Consider the following 14392-nt stretch of genomic DNA (forward strand, 5'->3'; position numbering starts at 1 on the left):
GGTGACAGCTCTCCCAGTTATTGGGAAAATACAAGGACAGGGAGGTTGACTGCAGGCTCAGAGCTTTACTTAATCCATTTGGTACGCAGCACGAATCAAAACGTCTGGAACAGGTCAGTGGTTTATTTGACTCCTTTTTAAATATTTGTTTTTACAAATTTTCAAAAGGTTTCCTGTGATCACACTGTATATTCTGTAGTTTCTGCTCCTAACTGCTTCAATTTGGGCTCTTACAATGAGCCAGATTATAAAAACCCAGACCAAAATACATACAGCACAAGACTGACTTCTCCCAATTTATTCAGATAACAAATAACATCCGGCACCAGCTTTGTGCGTTTCAGCAGTGAAATACAGAAAATTCCAAAGGTAAGTGTTTTACTCTGACACTAGAAAATAAAACATCCTTGCCGAAGAGAGAGGATTGGCAAACCCGTTGAGTACTTGCTTTGAGAGTGTGTATCATCATTCAGGACTGTACAGATATTAAACTATACGGTGAGGCGTCATTACAGCTTGGTTATTTCAAACCAAACAGCTCACCACCATATACAGTATATACAGCACTGTGTTCATCCCACAGTGGAGGATGTACACACTGGAGCATCAACCCAGAGAAAACACACTGAATATTTCAATTTTGTGCGTGTGTGTGTGGCGACAAAACAGGGACAGGTTTGTGTGTGTAGATCTCAGTGTTTCAAAGTTGATTCACATCTACCTATTAACCCGTTATTTAGAAGACTGGAACCCAGAGATAGCTGCACGTCCTGTTCTCTTTATCTTATTCAAACAAAATCACAGATTAGAATGTGCAGAAACACACACACACAGACACACACACACACACACAAGGTTTCGGGATAAATACGCTCGCTGGTTGGACTTGTAACACTTCCCTTTGTAAAACATTATTAATGTTTTAGTGACAAATGACCGATGTCTACTCTAGGATAAATTATACCTAATTCTGGTCTCTCGTGAGACGGGGCCTCAATAAATAGAGCATGAGTGAGACAGAGCGAGAGGAGAGAAAGACAGACGGGAGAGGCAGCGAGACAAACAGGTAAGCGGAGTGAGTTCTGCCTCTTCCCCTTCAGGGTAACTGGGAGTGACCTGGTGGCAGGCCGGCCAATCACAGGAGGATCCAGATCGGTTTAGACCAATCAGATCACTTCAGGGAGAGACCTCTGCCTGTTGTTGCAGTTTTATGGCAGTAAAGTCCGATCACAACAGCATGGTGACAGGTTTCTCCAGGAACTTGCGGAACTCTGCGAGCCACTGCGCGCCGACCGCCCCGTCCACCACCCTGTGGTCGCAGCTCAGCGTAACCGACATCATGCTGGCTACGTCGAACCTGTAAAACCCAAACGCACAATGCATTAGAGTCAACAAAGGAAACGTGTCTGACTTGTTGTAGCATTGTAGTCACGACACTGACCCTTTCTCATTATCAGCAGGCATCAGCCGTTTCTCTGAGCCGCCGACGGCGAGGATACAGGCCTGAGGGGGGTTGATTATCGCCGAGAAGTTCTTGATGCCAAACATCCCCAAATTAGAGATTGTGAATGTACCTCCCTGGTGGAAGAAAAACACACATTGAAGAGGACCGTTTCAATTTGCTGGTTGACTAGATAGATGAAATCTGCATAAAACTAATCATCCCACACCCCAAACTCCTGAAATTGAAAAACTGCATGCACCCACAGAATCGGATTACGTGTTTGTACCTGGAACTCGTGTGGCTGCAGTTTGCCTTCTCTCGCTTTGGCAGCGAGAGCCGACACATCGGAGCTGATGGCAGCCAGTCCTTTGGTGTGGGCGTTAAACACTATGGGCGTGATGAGACCGCTGGCTGTGCTCACTGCTACACTCAGGTCCACCACATGATTCCTGAAAACATTTAAATAAGTCAATACTGATGACAGCAAAAAAAAAAAAAAAAAAAAAAAAAGAGAGAAGTGCCAACGTGACTTTGTGTCTCAACTGAGAGGAGCTGGAAAAATGGCTGTGCTTTGAGTGCCCCCTATTGGCACAATATGGCAGCTACACTTTCATAGACCAGTATCCAACACAAGAGGTCAGAGAATTGTTTTTCTGTTGTACCCCTCCTTTGTGGGTCTTTTCTGTCTTTAAATGACTAAGTGAAGTGTGGAACAATTCAAACATGCCTGTACACTGAAGTCACGTACACCAATGCATCCATTCATCTACATGTCACCATGGATATGACGGTAAATTTAGAGTTTTGATGTCAGACAACATGTAAAGAAGTTAACAGCCAGGACAGGTTGACTAGATTAGAAGCCATTGGTAGATGAAGATAGATGGCTGATAACTTTGTGTAGCGAAAGACTCTCAGATCAACAAACCAAGAGAACATTTTCCCTGTTTCCTGTATATCATACATGTGTTTGATACGCATGTTTATGTGTTTACTCACTGGCGAATGACCGTGTCCAACCAGGAGGAGTTGCACTCAGGAACCTTGAGGCAGGCGAGAGCGCTGGCTTTGATGATGAAGTCATTCACACTAAGCTTGATATTCTGGGCTTTCACCTCCTGCAGAGTGAAGGTGAGGTTGTTAAAGAAGCAGAAGAAATATTAATCGAAGTTTATGAAGAATAAAATGTCCAATCTTTCAATCTGTCACACGTCTATTTACGAGCACAAACTCACTTCATTGAGTTCTTTCCGAAGCTCGAGCACTTGGTCCATGTTGACGTCTACAGACAGATAATAGTGGGGGATAGTTTGCTTGGACTGCATCAACCGCTGAGCGATGACCTGCAGGAGAGACGAATATCTGCACTTTAGCTTTGATCCATAATTCATCATGGACAGGAATGAAGGTGTGTTAGTGGAGTCTGTGTTGATAAATGTGCGAGCGCCTGTCTTCAGGGCGAAATGTGGAAGCACAGGTCAGAGATAACAGAGCTACACTGTGAAAGCCCCTCGGGACATCTGCAGCATTCAATACACCAGCACCAAACGCTGCATAGAGGGAGCGTGTCATGAATTACACCAAACTGCTATCAGAGGAGTGTGGAGCTGGAGAGGAAGCCCTCCTCGGACACAATGGACCACCAAAAGTCCAGTGTGTGTTTGCTCTCACCTTGCGGATGTTGCTGATAGGGATGTCTGTGAAGGTCCCGGCTGGAGCAGCAGGAGCTGCGGCAGGTGCAGGAGCAGCTGGCGCTGCAGCTGGGGTGGGAGCAGCAGCTACAGCCTGCCAACGGAAATGATTCAATTTGCATTTAAAACGAATTACGACAAAATCTTAAGGCCCACACAGTGTGACATGAAAATATCTGAGTGTTCAAAACTACAGTTAAATTTTTTAATTGTGATTATTGAGCCAGTGTGAATGACTCAAGGACCAAAACCTTTTAGCTTACTGTAACACGTTAATGACATATGAGCACAAAAAACCCTTTCTGAGATGTATTTGAAAGTGTTTTTTTTTATGATTTCACACATCTAAAAGCTCAGCAGTCCAAAACCAAAAGAAATTCAATAATATAGAACAAGAAAAAATGAAAAAAGCATCAATTTTTTGCATTTTAGAAGCTACAAACACAGAACATTTGGCATTTTTGCTTCATAACATAATTAATCAATTAAACACCAAAGAGACTGAGCTTCACTTACAGGTGCAGCCTTTGGTGGAACAAAGCTGTCGATATCTTTCCTAGTGATGCGTCCATCAGGACCAGAGCCTGAACAGAAAACAGCACAATTTTCGGTGTGTATTAAAATATTACCCTTTTGTTTCTGTGGCAATTTTTTTCTTCTTCAGTAAAGTAAATTCCTGTGAGATGGTGAATCATAGACGCATACAATTTTCACCAATGATTAGAAGTTGTGTGTTAATGCTGCCCAAGAAGTATGACACCTGTCATCCTATAATTAAGGGTCAACTCCTACTCTGTAAGTTGGATTGACCTGAAATTGGACACACACGTCTAGCTGAATGTGATCTACAACGACCGTCAAGAATCATTAAGGCCCGTCTGACTGGATTTTGTGCTATTTTGAGTTTTTTGAAAACACATTTCTGACATCTCCTCCTAAACCGTTGGTCCGATTCGCAGCAAATTTTCTGTGCATCATTATTGGACCAACCTTATCAAACGTTATCAAAATCTTGTTGATATCTTACTGCATTTTGAAAATATTGACAAATTAACTTCAAAAGGGCTGTGGCTCAACAAACAGTAGACCTAATTCCACAACTGTTGGGCCAAGCATCGTGAGACTTACACACCTATGTACACATAAGTAGGGCTGGGCAATATGGACAAAAATTCATATCTCATATTTGAGACGTCACAAGCACTTTTATAAAAAAAAAAAAAAAGGCTGTGATTAAAATAAAATGCAAAGACAGGGATTTTTTTTTCCTTGTTTGAAAATATACAGCTGCACAACATATAAACGAAAAATGATATAAAATAAATAGCAGGGCTGTACATGCACGTAGCACTGGAGCTACAGAGGTTTAAAGGTTTGCAGCACAGGACACAAAACTATAACATGATTGTAAAAGTATGAAGTATGCCTAAATCCATTGTAGTTTGGAACAATTAAATATCTTTGTGCATCTTTGTTCTCCATGCCCTTTCAGATGAATCTAGAGCTGGAAAATTATTTTAATCTTTTTATTTATTAGGCTATTAATCTTATTTTTACACAGAGAATCAACAGAGAGGCCGAGGGAGACCGATATCGCACTGTAGACTAATTAACAGACAGATTAAACAGAGCAGCAGCTCTGTGTCTCTCTGAGTGTTGCTGGAGAACTTGAGCGAGTGAGTGGGGCGGAGCTGTGGGGAGAGTGTGAGAGAGGAGAGATGAACACTGGTATGCATTATGTAACACAGCTCGAGCCTATATTGATATAAACAGTGTTGTCTAAATTTCTATCTTTCTTGAAAATATATTGATAATCGTACATAGTCGTTATATCGCCCAGCCCTACACATGAATATCTAAAACATTTTCTGAAAGGATATGTTTCATAACAATGTTGAACCATGTGTGTAAAATTATTTTGAAATCACTCAATCAGGGCTCAAACAGTTTCAAACACTTTCACTGCCCTGGTCATAAATCAATCAACAGTTTGTCCCAAAAATCACCAAACTCAGTGGTTATTTTTAATTAAGCTGTTTAAGCATGTGCCCAAAATGTTTCTGTAAATGACCACTGCAGAGAGACAGTGTTGCCAATGAGGAGTGTGGCCCAGCAGAGGTTTGGAAGTAAATGAATGAGCGTCTGTCCAATCACCATAAAACCTGTTAGTTATCTTTAATACAGGTGTTATAAATGATCAAAGGTCTTTATCTTTCACAGCATTTAAATCCTAACGGTCCATACTGGCCTGAATCCCGGAAACGCTTGCGGCTATATTTTACAGTTGCTCTGTGTGGCACTGTATTTAGTATTTCACTAGAAATAAATGATGTTCTACCAAAACAGACTGTAACGACTACCTGTGTTTTAGTTACTTACCGCTGACCTGTGCCAGGTCAATTCCTTTATCTGCAGCAAGTTTCTTGGCGAGTGGGCTGGCAAACACACGACCCTTCCTGGGAGCTGCTGGGGCAGCGGCTGCGGGAGCAGGACTGGGTGCAGCAGCAGCTGGAGCTACAGCCTGGAACATAAACACAATCAGTCACAAATCACAGTCATACCTGTACAAGTGATCCTAATCTGAATTAAGGCCAAAGTCAGGATGTTTCTGTGAGTATTTGGGAACAATGTTCACTCATATTTGAAAGCAAAAGTTGCACATGTGTCTTACAGGTGCTGTTGCTGGTGTTGGAGCTGGAGGTGGAGTGGAAACTTCTGCCACCCCTGTCTCTACATAATCTTTAAAGGCAGCAATGTCACTTTCTTTCTCTACGATGATGCAGAGCGGGGTTCCCAGGGGAACGTCCCGAGTTCCCTCTGGCACCATGATTTTGGCCAAATAGCCCTCCTCCTGCACCTCAAAGCCTAAAACACATCAGAAGGACATGTGAGGTGAGGTCAGCTTTTCCTGTCGCCTGTAATTTAGGATACAAGACGGTTGTAACTGTGATAGTTTACGATATGGGACTCCCACATCATATATGGCATGACATGTTAAATAACACTGTAATACTCAGTAGTGCACGGTGCATATATGTCAGGACTGAGGTGTTGGAGCCAGTTTGGGTTTACCAATGGTCGCCTTGTCAGTCTCAATCTCAGCCAGCAGATCTCCTTCACTCAGCTTCTCTCCAACCTTCTTCTCCCAGCGCTGCACTGTTCCCATTGTCATGGTGGGAGACAGGGCAGGAAGTGTGATCTGTAATATAACAGAAGAGAAGAAATGACATAACTGTGACATCACTGATTCGAGGGGACATTTGTTAGAGCAGCCTCGGACAAATTGAAGCCTCTCCCCAGCTTCTGATAACAATCAGTCTCTCTGATTAAATGATAAGATCATCTTTTCAAGCCAAATATAATACTGACTTCAACTGATAACATATGTTTTTATTCTCAGCAACGCCTGGACAGCTGGACTTGAGGTGACATGACATGGGAAGCCCTCGGATATACAGGTCAAATGCAGAAAAAAAGAGACTTCCCGAAAGAAGCAACCACAAAACAAGAGCAAATATTTCCACGTTTGCAAGCAAGCAGCCACTAATGGTCTTTTTTGCTGTTTAGATGACTGATGCACAACTACAAACAGGGTTTTGTCGTGACAGCATTTTTAATAATTGCAATTTCAGGATGAAGCTCATGTTTACGTTGTACCTAGCAGTAATGTGATAATTTCCTGAAAATGTAATGGTCACCTGAAATGTAATTAAATTTCCACTAAACCTGATCAAAAATGTAACAAACCCCACTAATGTTAGTCAGACTTTCACATATTTACCCAGATGTGAACCCCAGTCGTGAGGCTTCTCTTCTTCACATGCACTGGACGTGTCTGAGCCTTGAAAAATACTGAAAGGATGTTTTCCAAACCTTATCCTCAATCCTCAATTTTGACTTGCGACCCATCCCTCTGGTCGCCCTCTTTGGCACCACCACAGAGGATGATGTACCCGTGCCCGTCTGGCCTCTCTGCTGGCCAGACTGGCAGTTCCAATCAGATGGAGGGATGTTGCCATGCCCACTCCTGCCCAGTGGCTGAGGGACATTACATCCTGCCTTAATCTTGAAAAGATTAGCTACTCAATTTATAACTCAGATAAAAAAATCCAAAAGTTTAAAAAGTATGCTTTTTTTTTCTCTGAAATGTAAAGTGTGCAAGTATACAAAATCTTTGGTGAGCCGTGAAGACAAACAGTTCATTCAGTCTTCATAAAATGTTCTTCTCATCTGAGTCAACAGTGATTCTTATTGAATAAAGTGTCTCATTTGCCTCGCCTGATTCTATAAAATTTCTTCACGGGTAGAGGAGAATTCACACATCCAAATATAAACCTAATAAAAACTAATATATATATTACATAAATAAACACATTCAAACAGTCCTCCTCAATTGTTCTGGTAGTGTAACAACAAGCAGGAAGTGGGCAGAGGAGAGTTCAGTTGTACTGTTGAAATGTATTCATTTGCAATTTATTACTTAGTTATTTTATTATATTTAACCTTTATTTAACCAGGAAGTCCCACTGAGATTAAAAATCTCTTACAAGAGAGACCTAGCCGAAGTAGCAGCCAATCAAAACACATTTAAAGTGCATCAAATACAACATATAATACAAAAATCCACAATAAAACAACAACTATTCAAACATAAAAATTTCTTTATGTTCCACTTAATTCATCAGTGTTTCTAATTTCAGATCTTTTAGAAGATTGTTTCACGTCCAAGGTGCAGAGTAGGAGAACGCACTTTTCCCCACATCTGTTAAAACCCGGTGTTCATTAAAAAACAATCACTTGGAGGAGAGGAGCTGGTAACTACCACAGCTGACACACACAAGGGTGCAGAGGTAGGCTGGAAGTTTGCCCAAAATTGCTTTATAGACAAAAATATACCAGTGCTGTTGTCCAACCCACCAAAGCATCAAAACATAGAGATGCATGGTATACTGAATCAAGGCTATGTAAAATGATGGAGGTTGCATGCATATACAATATGCCACTGTAATCAATCACAGACTGTAAAGCAGCTTCCACAAATGTTTTCTTTTTAACTGGAGGTCTAGTACCGGTGACCTGTCGTTACACCTATATGGCTTTAATATGTGTTTTGGGTTGGGTAAGATATGTGATTTGGCTTAAGTTAACAGTACGGCTCTTTTGCAACGTCGTTACAACATCAGTCAGTACATTTTATAACATTACTGGTCAGGTTATTACAGTATGGGGTTTGATTGCATTTTAAATCAAGTTAATTGCAAATTTCATTACATTTTCAGATGTTATTACATTATTGGGAAAATCATTATATTACTGGGTGCTACATGCATCAATATTAAAAACCCTGACAGCATAACCTCAGTGAGAAAAAGCATGGAGCAGCAGTATTTGATTGCCTCCTTAAAACTTACAAAATCTACAGGCATGATGGTCCAACCTGCTTTCTGAACTATTCCACACAGCTAACAGCTTGATACCAGCATCTAAAGTTAGCTTCAAAGACTCGACGACACACCAATCACTTTCAACACACTCTTGCAATTCAATATAAAACCTCTAAAGACTAATAAATGCACAAGGGATCATGAATTATGTTCAAACATTTTGGTTTCACTCATTAAATGTAAAGCCACTCTGTGCTGAATTTTTATATGACTGTTACATCTTTCATTCTGATAGCATAAATCATGTCATCCCTGTGTTGCTTTCAGCCTGTTCACCTCACTGCTCTACACAGTGGTTTTACATTTTAAGATTAACCACTGAGAAACCAGACCGTCAGACTAAACAACCCTGATAAAACTATATCTGTAGCTACAGGACACTGTGACTGTAAACATCCTCTACACTACTCAAAATCTGACTGTGCTTTGTTTATGCAAGAACATGCCTACCTTCATGTGTGTGGGGTATGAGCTGCCCGGGGCTGCAGGAGGAGGAGGAGGAGCAGCAGCGGCAGGAGGAGGAGGAGGAGGAGCGGAGGCACCTGGTGAAGGACCAGCTGCTTGAATTGAGTCCAGTGTGACGTCCTTAAAAGCTGAGATGAGGTCAGGGCTGATAAGGGAAAATATAAACGTACATATTAGACATATAATTACACAAAGCATGAACACATTTAGACTAAAGGACCAGAAATTGTGTGACATGTTGAAACTATTTTGAAACTAAAACAAACGCTGAAAAAGTGAGGAAAAAAGGTGTTAAAATTTCAGTTACCAGCTGCCAACTCTCCAAACTACAGCTCTCTTAATGTGAAACCAACACATGTAGGAGTTACACATGATCCAAGAGTGCCGACTGTTATGTTTAAGCTAACGTAATTAAAATAATTTGAGTGTGTGATTTTCTATCCAGCTTGTATCATCGCTGTGAAAGCAACAAAGTGTAGAAACAGGTTTCCAGCACCTGAGGATTAATGAAGTGACAGTTGCAATCAATGCCTTCAAATGCAGTAGCGCACCATTGCAGACCGATTTGAATCAGACGCCTGTTTCAGTCTTTTAATATTTACTTTTTTCAGCCTGTGTTTCACAATGTCAACGAACAAAACCTTACTTGTCCACTGTGATGCAGATTATTGCTCCGACGGTGACATCTTTGGTGCCTTCAGGAACCAGGATCTTTGCCAGATAGCACTCCTCCAGCATCTCAAACCCTACAGTGGCCTTGTCAGTCTCCACCTATTAAGACAGAAAAAGCTGTTAAAGAAAGTGGATAGCGATGATTTCCTGCAATAATATCGGGAACAGACACACGGCTTCTTACCTCGGCTATAAGATCACCCTCACTGATTTTGTCTCCCTCCTTCTTCTCCCAGCGAGCGATCGTTCCAGTCTGCATGGTGGGTGACAGTGCAGGAAGCTCCACCTGATGAAGACAAAACAAAGTCCTGGAATTTTAAGAATTAAAATATCAAATATCAAAGAAATATTAATCAAGAATGACAATTTCCATTTTACTCTACGCTGGGGCTTTGTGATTGGGCACTGCAAATACTGGCGACTGTCAAGTGTTGTAACCAAGGTTGCTACATCATCATCTTGCTCAATAAATGACCCACATACAGCTGCATTTCACCACATCTGTGATGTTTTATAGTAGCTTCCAAGGTCCAGTGACATCTCATATTAGATAAACACAAGTGCCACCAGTAAAGAGACAAACATGGGCTTGTTTCATCTGTCCAACTAATTTGTGCATTGCATAATAGGACAATAGGGTACATCAACACAGTAACCACTTTTTAGGAATACTTAAATTTGTCGCTTTCTCCAAATGACCACACTAAAGACTCAAAAAACCTGTTTGAAATTCATATGCAGTGTGAAAATGACCCACAGAGCTCCACAAGTCTCTCGTGGAAATAACATCTGCAGCATGACCTACATATGAAGTATGGGGTTAAAAATCAGCGAGTTTTTAACCATGTAGAGTCCTAAAATTTCTACATCATGAACATCAGAGTTACAGCATCATTTCACAGTTTAGTTTGAGCATGTTTTGATGTTGCTGGTACAGGCTGAAATTCAAATTTTGTTTTCTTTTTGAAATAGACCTTTCTATTTGGACTGTGACCCCCGGTGGGACTCCACAATGCTGCACCACAGACATTGAATAATACTGATATATAATAATGTATTAAATATGGCAGCACCCATGGGGATTTTACTGGGATATGAGGTAACTCATAACAGAATGGGTTTAATGTAGGGCTGGGCGATATGGAGAAAATCAAATATCACATTATTTTTGACCAAATACCTCAATATCAGTATTGAAATGATATTGTTAGGTTAACTATTGGTGCATTCACAAAATATTTACACAATGGGATTTTATAAAGAGAAATAAAGAGACAATGTTTGTCACTGATCTGGGTTTAAGTAGTGTTTCATTATGGTTCAACTGAACGAATTTATCCAAGTAAATCCTTTTGATGACAGATCAGTACTCTCCCAACAGAGCAGGGATCTCCATGCAGAGACCAGGAGTTGATCTTGTTCATTATGAGTAATGTGGATATAATGAGAAATGAGCAAAGGGAAATAACAGACCAGCTACAACAGTCTGGTAAGTTAAGAAAAATGCATTGATTACTAGAATGCAGCCTTTAAAAAAATAAGAAAAGACAACACTTACAATATCATACACCATATCATGATATCAGTACAATACGTTGCCCAGCCCTTGTTTAATTTATATAAAATTGATTTAAGGCCAGATGTTATGACGAAGTCCCAATGTACTTACTTTCAACGGTGTCACCTAATGACATAAATTCACATTTGGTGTAGCTAAGATAACACTGTGTTTAAATGTACAATAATTGGTGCGATAATTCAACTGCAGCGATACTCAATATTCTACAGTATCCTTGTGTATCCTTACTAACGCTGCTCCTGGATGTATATGAACATACAGTGCCCTCCAAAAGTATTGGAACAGTGAGTCCAATTCGTTTACTTTTGTTGTAGACTGAAAACATTTGGGTTTGACATCAAAAGATGAATATGAGACAAGAGATCAACATTTCAGCTTTTATTTCCAGGTATTTACATCTGGATCTGATACACAACTTAGAAGATAGCATTATTTGTAATGGAACACAAAATTTTTAGGTGAGCAAAAGTATTGGAACATATAAACTTAAAATAGATTAAAGTGAATGAGACTTAATATTTAGTTGCAAATCCTTTGCTTTCAATAACTGCATCAAGCCTGTGACCCATTGACATCACCAAACTTTTGCATTCTTCTTTTGTGATGCTTTTCCAGGCTTTCACCGCAGCCTCTTTCAGGTGTTGTTTGTTTTGGGGGGTTACTCCCTTCAGTCTCCTCTTCAGCAGGTAAAATGCATGCTCTATTGGCTTTAAGTCTGGAGACTGACTTGGCCAGTCTAAAACCTTCCACTTCTTGCCCCTGATGAACTCCTTTGTTGTTTTGGCAGTGTGTTTTGGGTCGTTATCTTGCTGCATGATGAAGTATCTCCCAATCAGTTTGGTTGCATCTTTCTTTAAATTAGCAGACAAAATGTTTCTGTAGACTTCTGAGTTCATTTTGCTGCTGCCATCATGTGTTACATCATCAATGAAGATGAAAGAGCCCGTCCCAGAAGAAGCCATGCAAGCCCAAGCCATGACATTACCTCCACTGTGTTTCACAGATGAGCTTGTATGTTTGGGATCATGAGCAGATCCTTTCTTTCTCCAAACTTTCGCCTTTCCATCACTTTGGAAAAAGTTAATCTTTGTCTCATCAGTCCATAAAAATTTTTCCCAGACTTTTTTCACTAACAGTTGTTTTAGGGTCTTTCTTTACAGCTCTCACAATGTTTCTGTCATCAACTGCTGATGTTTTCCTTGGTCTACCTGTTCGACGTCTGTTGCTTAGTACACCAGTGGTTTCTTTCTTCTTCAGGACATTCCAAATGGTTGTACTGGCTATGGCCAATGTTTGTGCAATGGCTCTGATTGATTGTCCATCTTCTCTCAGATTCACAATTGCTTCTTTTTCACCCATAGACAGCTCTCTGGTTTTCATGTTGGTTCCACCTCTAAATGCAGTCTGCACAGGCAAAACCTATCGTACCCAATCTGAAACTGAGCTCAGACATTCAGTGCTATTTATTGTTTGAATAATCAATGTAATTGGGAGACACCTGTGCAACAAAACACACCTGTCAGTCACATGTTCCAATACTTTTGCTCTCATGAAAAATGGGTGAGTTCAAACAAAAGGTGCTATCTTCTAAGTTGTGTATCAGATCCAGATGTAAATACCTGGAAATAAAAGCTGAAATGTTGATCTCTTGTCCCATATTCATCTTTTGATGTCAAACCCAAATATTTTCAGTCTACAACAAAAATAAAGGAATTGGCCTCACTGTTCCAATACTTTTGGAGGGCACTGTATGTTGCACATATCATTATTTCTTCATCTTATTTCTACTAATGCATATATTGTGCTGTACATCATAGCATTACACTAGGGTTGCAAGGATATGAGATTTTCACAGTCCAATAACCATCTCAGAAAATATTGTGATTTCATAGTATCACGGTATTACAGAGTTTATAGATTTACGTTTACGTTTTGTTAATGGAAGTATGTGTAAAAGACCTCCCATTTTATATCACAGTGTACCTTAAAATGGGTATATCACTGCAACCCTACATTATTCAAATATTTGTTATATTTCTAAACTTTACACACTAGATTTTAATGTAACATTAGGCACGTATTTTTTATATTTTTACACACTTTAATAACTCAGCACGTCATCCAGATTTTATATTTTTAATATTTTACACACTTCTTATATACTTCAATAATTCTCTGTGCTTTACATCACAGTGACTGTAATGAATCACAGTATTAATACAGTATTAATGAGTCTGGTTTACAGTATTGACTTCAGTGTAAACTTGTATTTAACCTTTACATAGTGACACTTAGCCTGGACATCACAGAGCTACCTGATGCTAACAGGGAGGTCATGCTAGCTGTAACCGTGAACGTTGGTGCTATAGCAACCCGACACCCGGTCAGGTAACGTTACCTTCTGGTGCGGCGGCAGACTGTAGTACCGTGTGCTCTGACAGCTGCCTGTCAGCTGGGGACACCGCAGCAGACTTCCCCTGTGGCTGAAGCCGGACCCCACACACACAACCCGGGACCCTGCTACGCTGTGAAGCCGCCTCAGAGAACCGGTTCCGGGCACGGAGCGGGAGCTGAGCGTAGCAGGCCCCGTCGGGAGGGCACGGGGACAGCGGAGCCCGGAGGACGGCCTGAGCCGCAGGATCAGACGAAGCATGTCGCAGCGGTTGAAATACTACACAGGGATATTGAATAATGTATTTGTCTTACACCGGCATCAGATATATGCTGGTACCGGGTGTCTCTGTGCCTCGAGAACCGGCCCGTACTTACTCCTCACTTTCTAATGACCTCCTCCAGTCCAAAACACAACGCTTTACGGCTCCCCTCCCTGTCCTGCCGTAACTGCGACAGAGGTGTCGTAAACAGTGTCCATTCAAATTTCAATCACAGAATACCACATTAACACAACCAGGCTGAGTTAAGGCAAAACCTTAATGAAAATACAGTGTAATTTAAAAAAAGAAGACGTTTATTCAAAGCCTGGCGGTTCAAACTCGACACTCTGACATACTTAAAGAGCTCTAAGGTTAGACTTCACTAATTTAAGGGACTGTTCTTTACTTGTCAGAGGAGGATGCTGGCTGGGGTGTGACTTTTT

General features: G+C 40.8%; 1 protein-coding gene across 1 annotated transcript; it reads right to left on the reverse strand.

Moving 5' to 3' along the window:
* Window positions 1–283: 283 nt before the first annotated feature.
* dlat (dihydrolipoamide S-acetyltransferase (E2 component of pyruvate dehydrogenase complex)) lies at window positions 284–14122 on the reverse strand. The gene is made up of 14 exons (XM_033648730.2): window positions 13694–14122; window positions 9901–10002; window positions 9691–9815; window positions 9030–9189; window positions 6208–6334; window positions 5807–6000; window positions 5515–5656; window positions 3652–3719; window positions 3116–3229; window positions 2680–2787; window positions 2444–2562; window positions 1731–1893; window positions 1442–1578; window positions 284–1357 (listed from the first exon to the last, which is right to left on the reverse strand). The coding sequence occupies exons 1-14, from the start codon at window positions 13946–13948 to the stop codon at window positions 1228–1230; spliced, it is 1944 nt and encodes a 647-aa protein (XP_033504621.1). The 5' UTR covers window positions 13949–14122; the 3' UTR covers window positions 284–1227.
* Window positions 14123–14392: the final 270 nt, after the last annotated feature.

This window comes from Epinephelus lanceolatus, chromosome 11 (assembly GCF_041903045.1).
Source record: "Epinephelus lanceolatus isolate andai-2023 chromosome 11, ASM4190304v1, whole genome shotgun sequence".
In the NCBI taxonomy this organism is placed as follows: domain Eukaryota; kingdom Metazoa; phylum Chordata; class Actinopteri; order Perciformes; family Serranidae; genus Epinephelus; species Epinephelus lanceolatus.

Excerpts from the sequence above, each read along its gene's own strand:
- dlat (XM_033648730.2), bottom strand. The coding sequence starts at position 13,948 with ATGCTTCGTCTGATCCTGCGGCTCAGGCCGTCCTCCGGGCTCCGCTGT. Across the intron at positions 3,230-3,651 it reads TTCCACCAAAGGCTGCACCT|GCTGTAGCTGCTGCTCCCAC; the intron begins GTAAGTGAAGCT and ends TTCCGTTGGCAG. Across the intron at positions 2,788-3,115 it reads CTATCAGCAACATCCGCAAG|GTCATCGCTCAGCGGTTGAT; the intron begins GTGAGAGCAAAC and ends TCTCTCCTGCAG.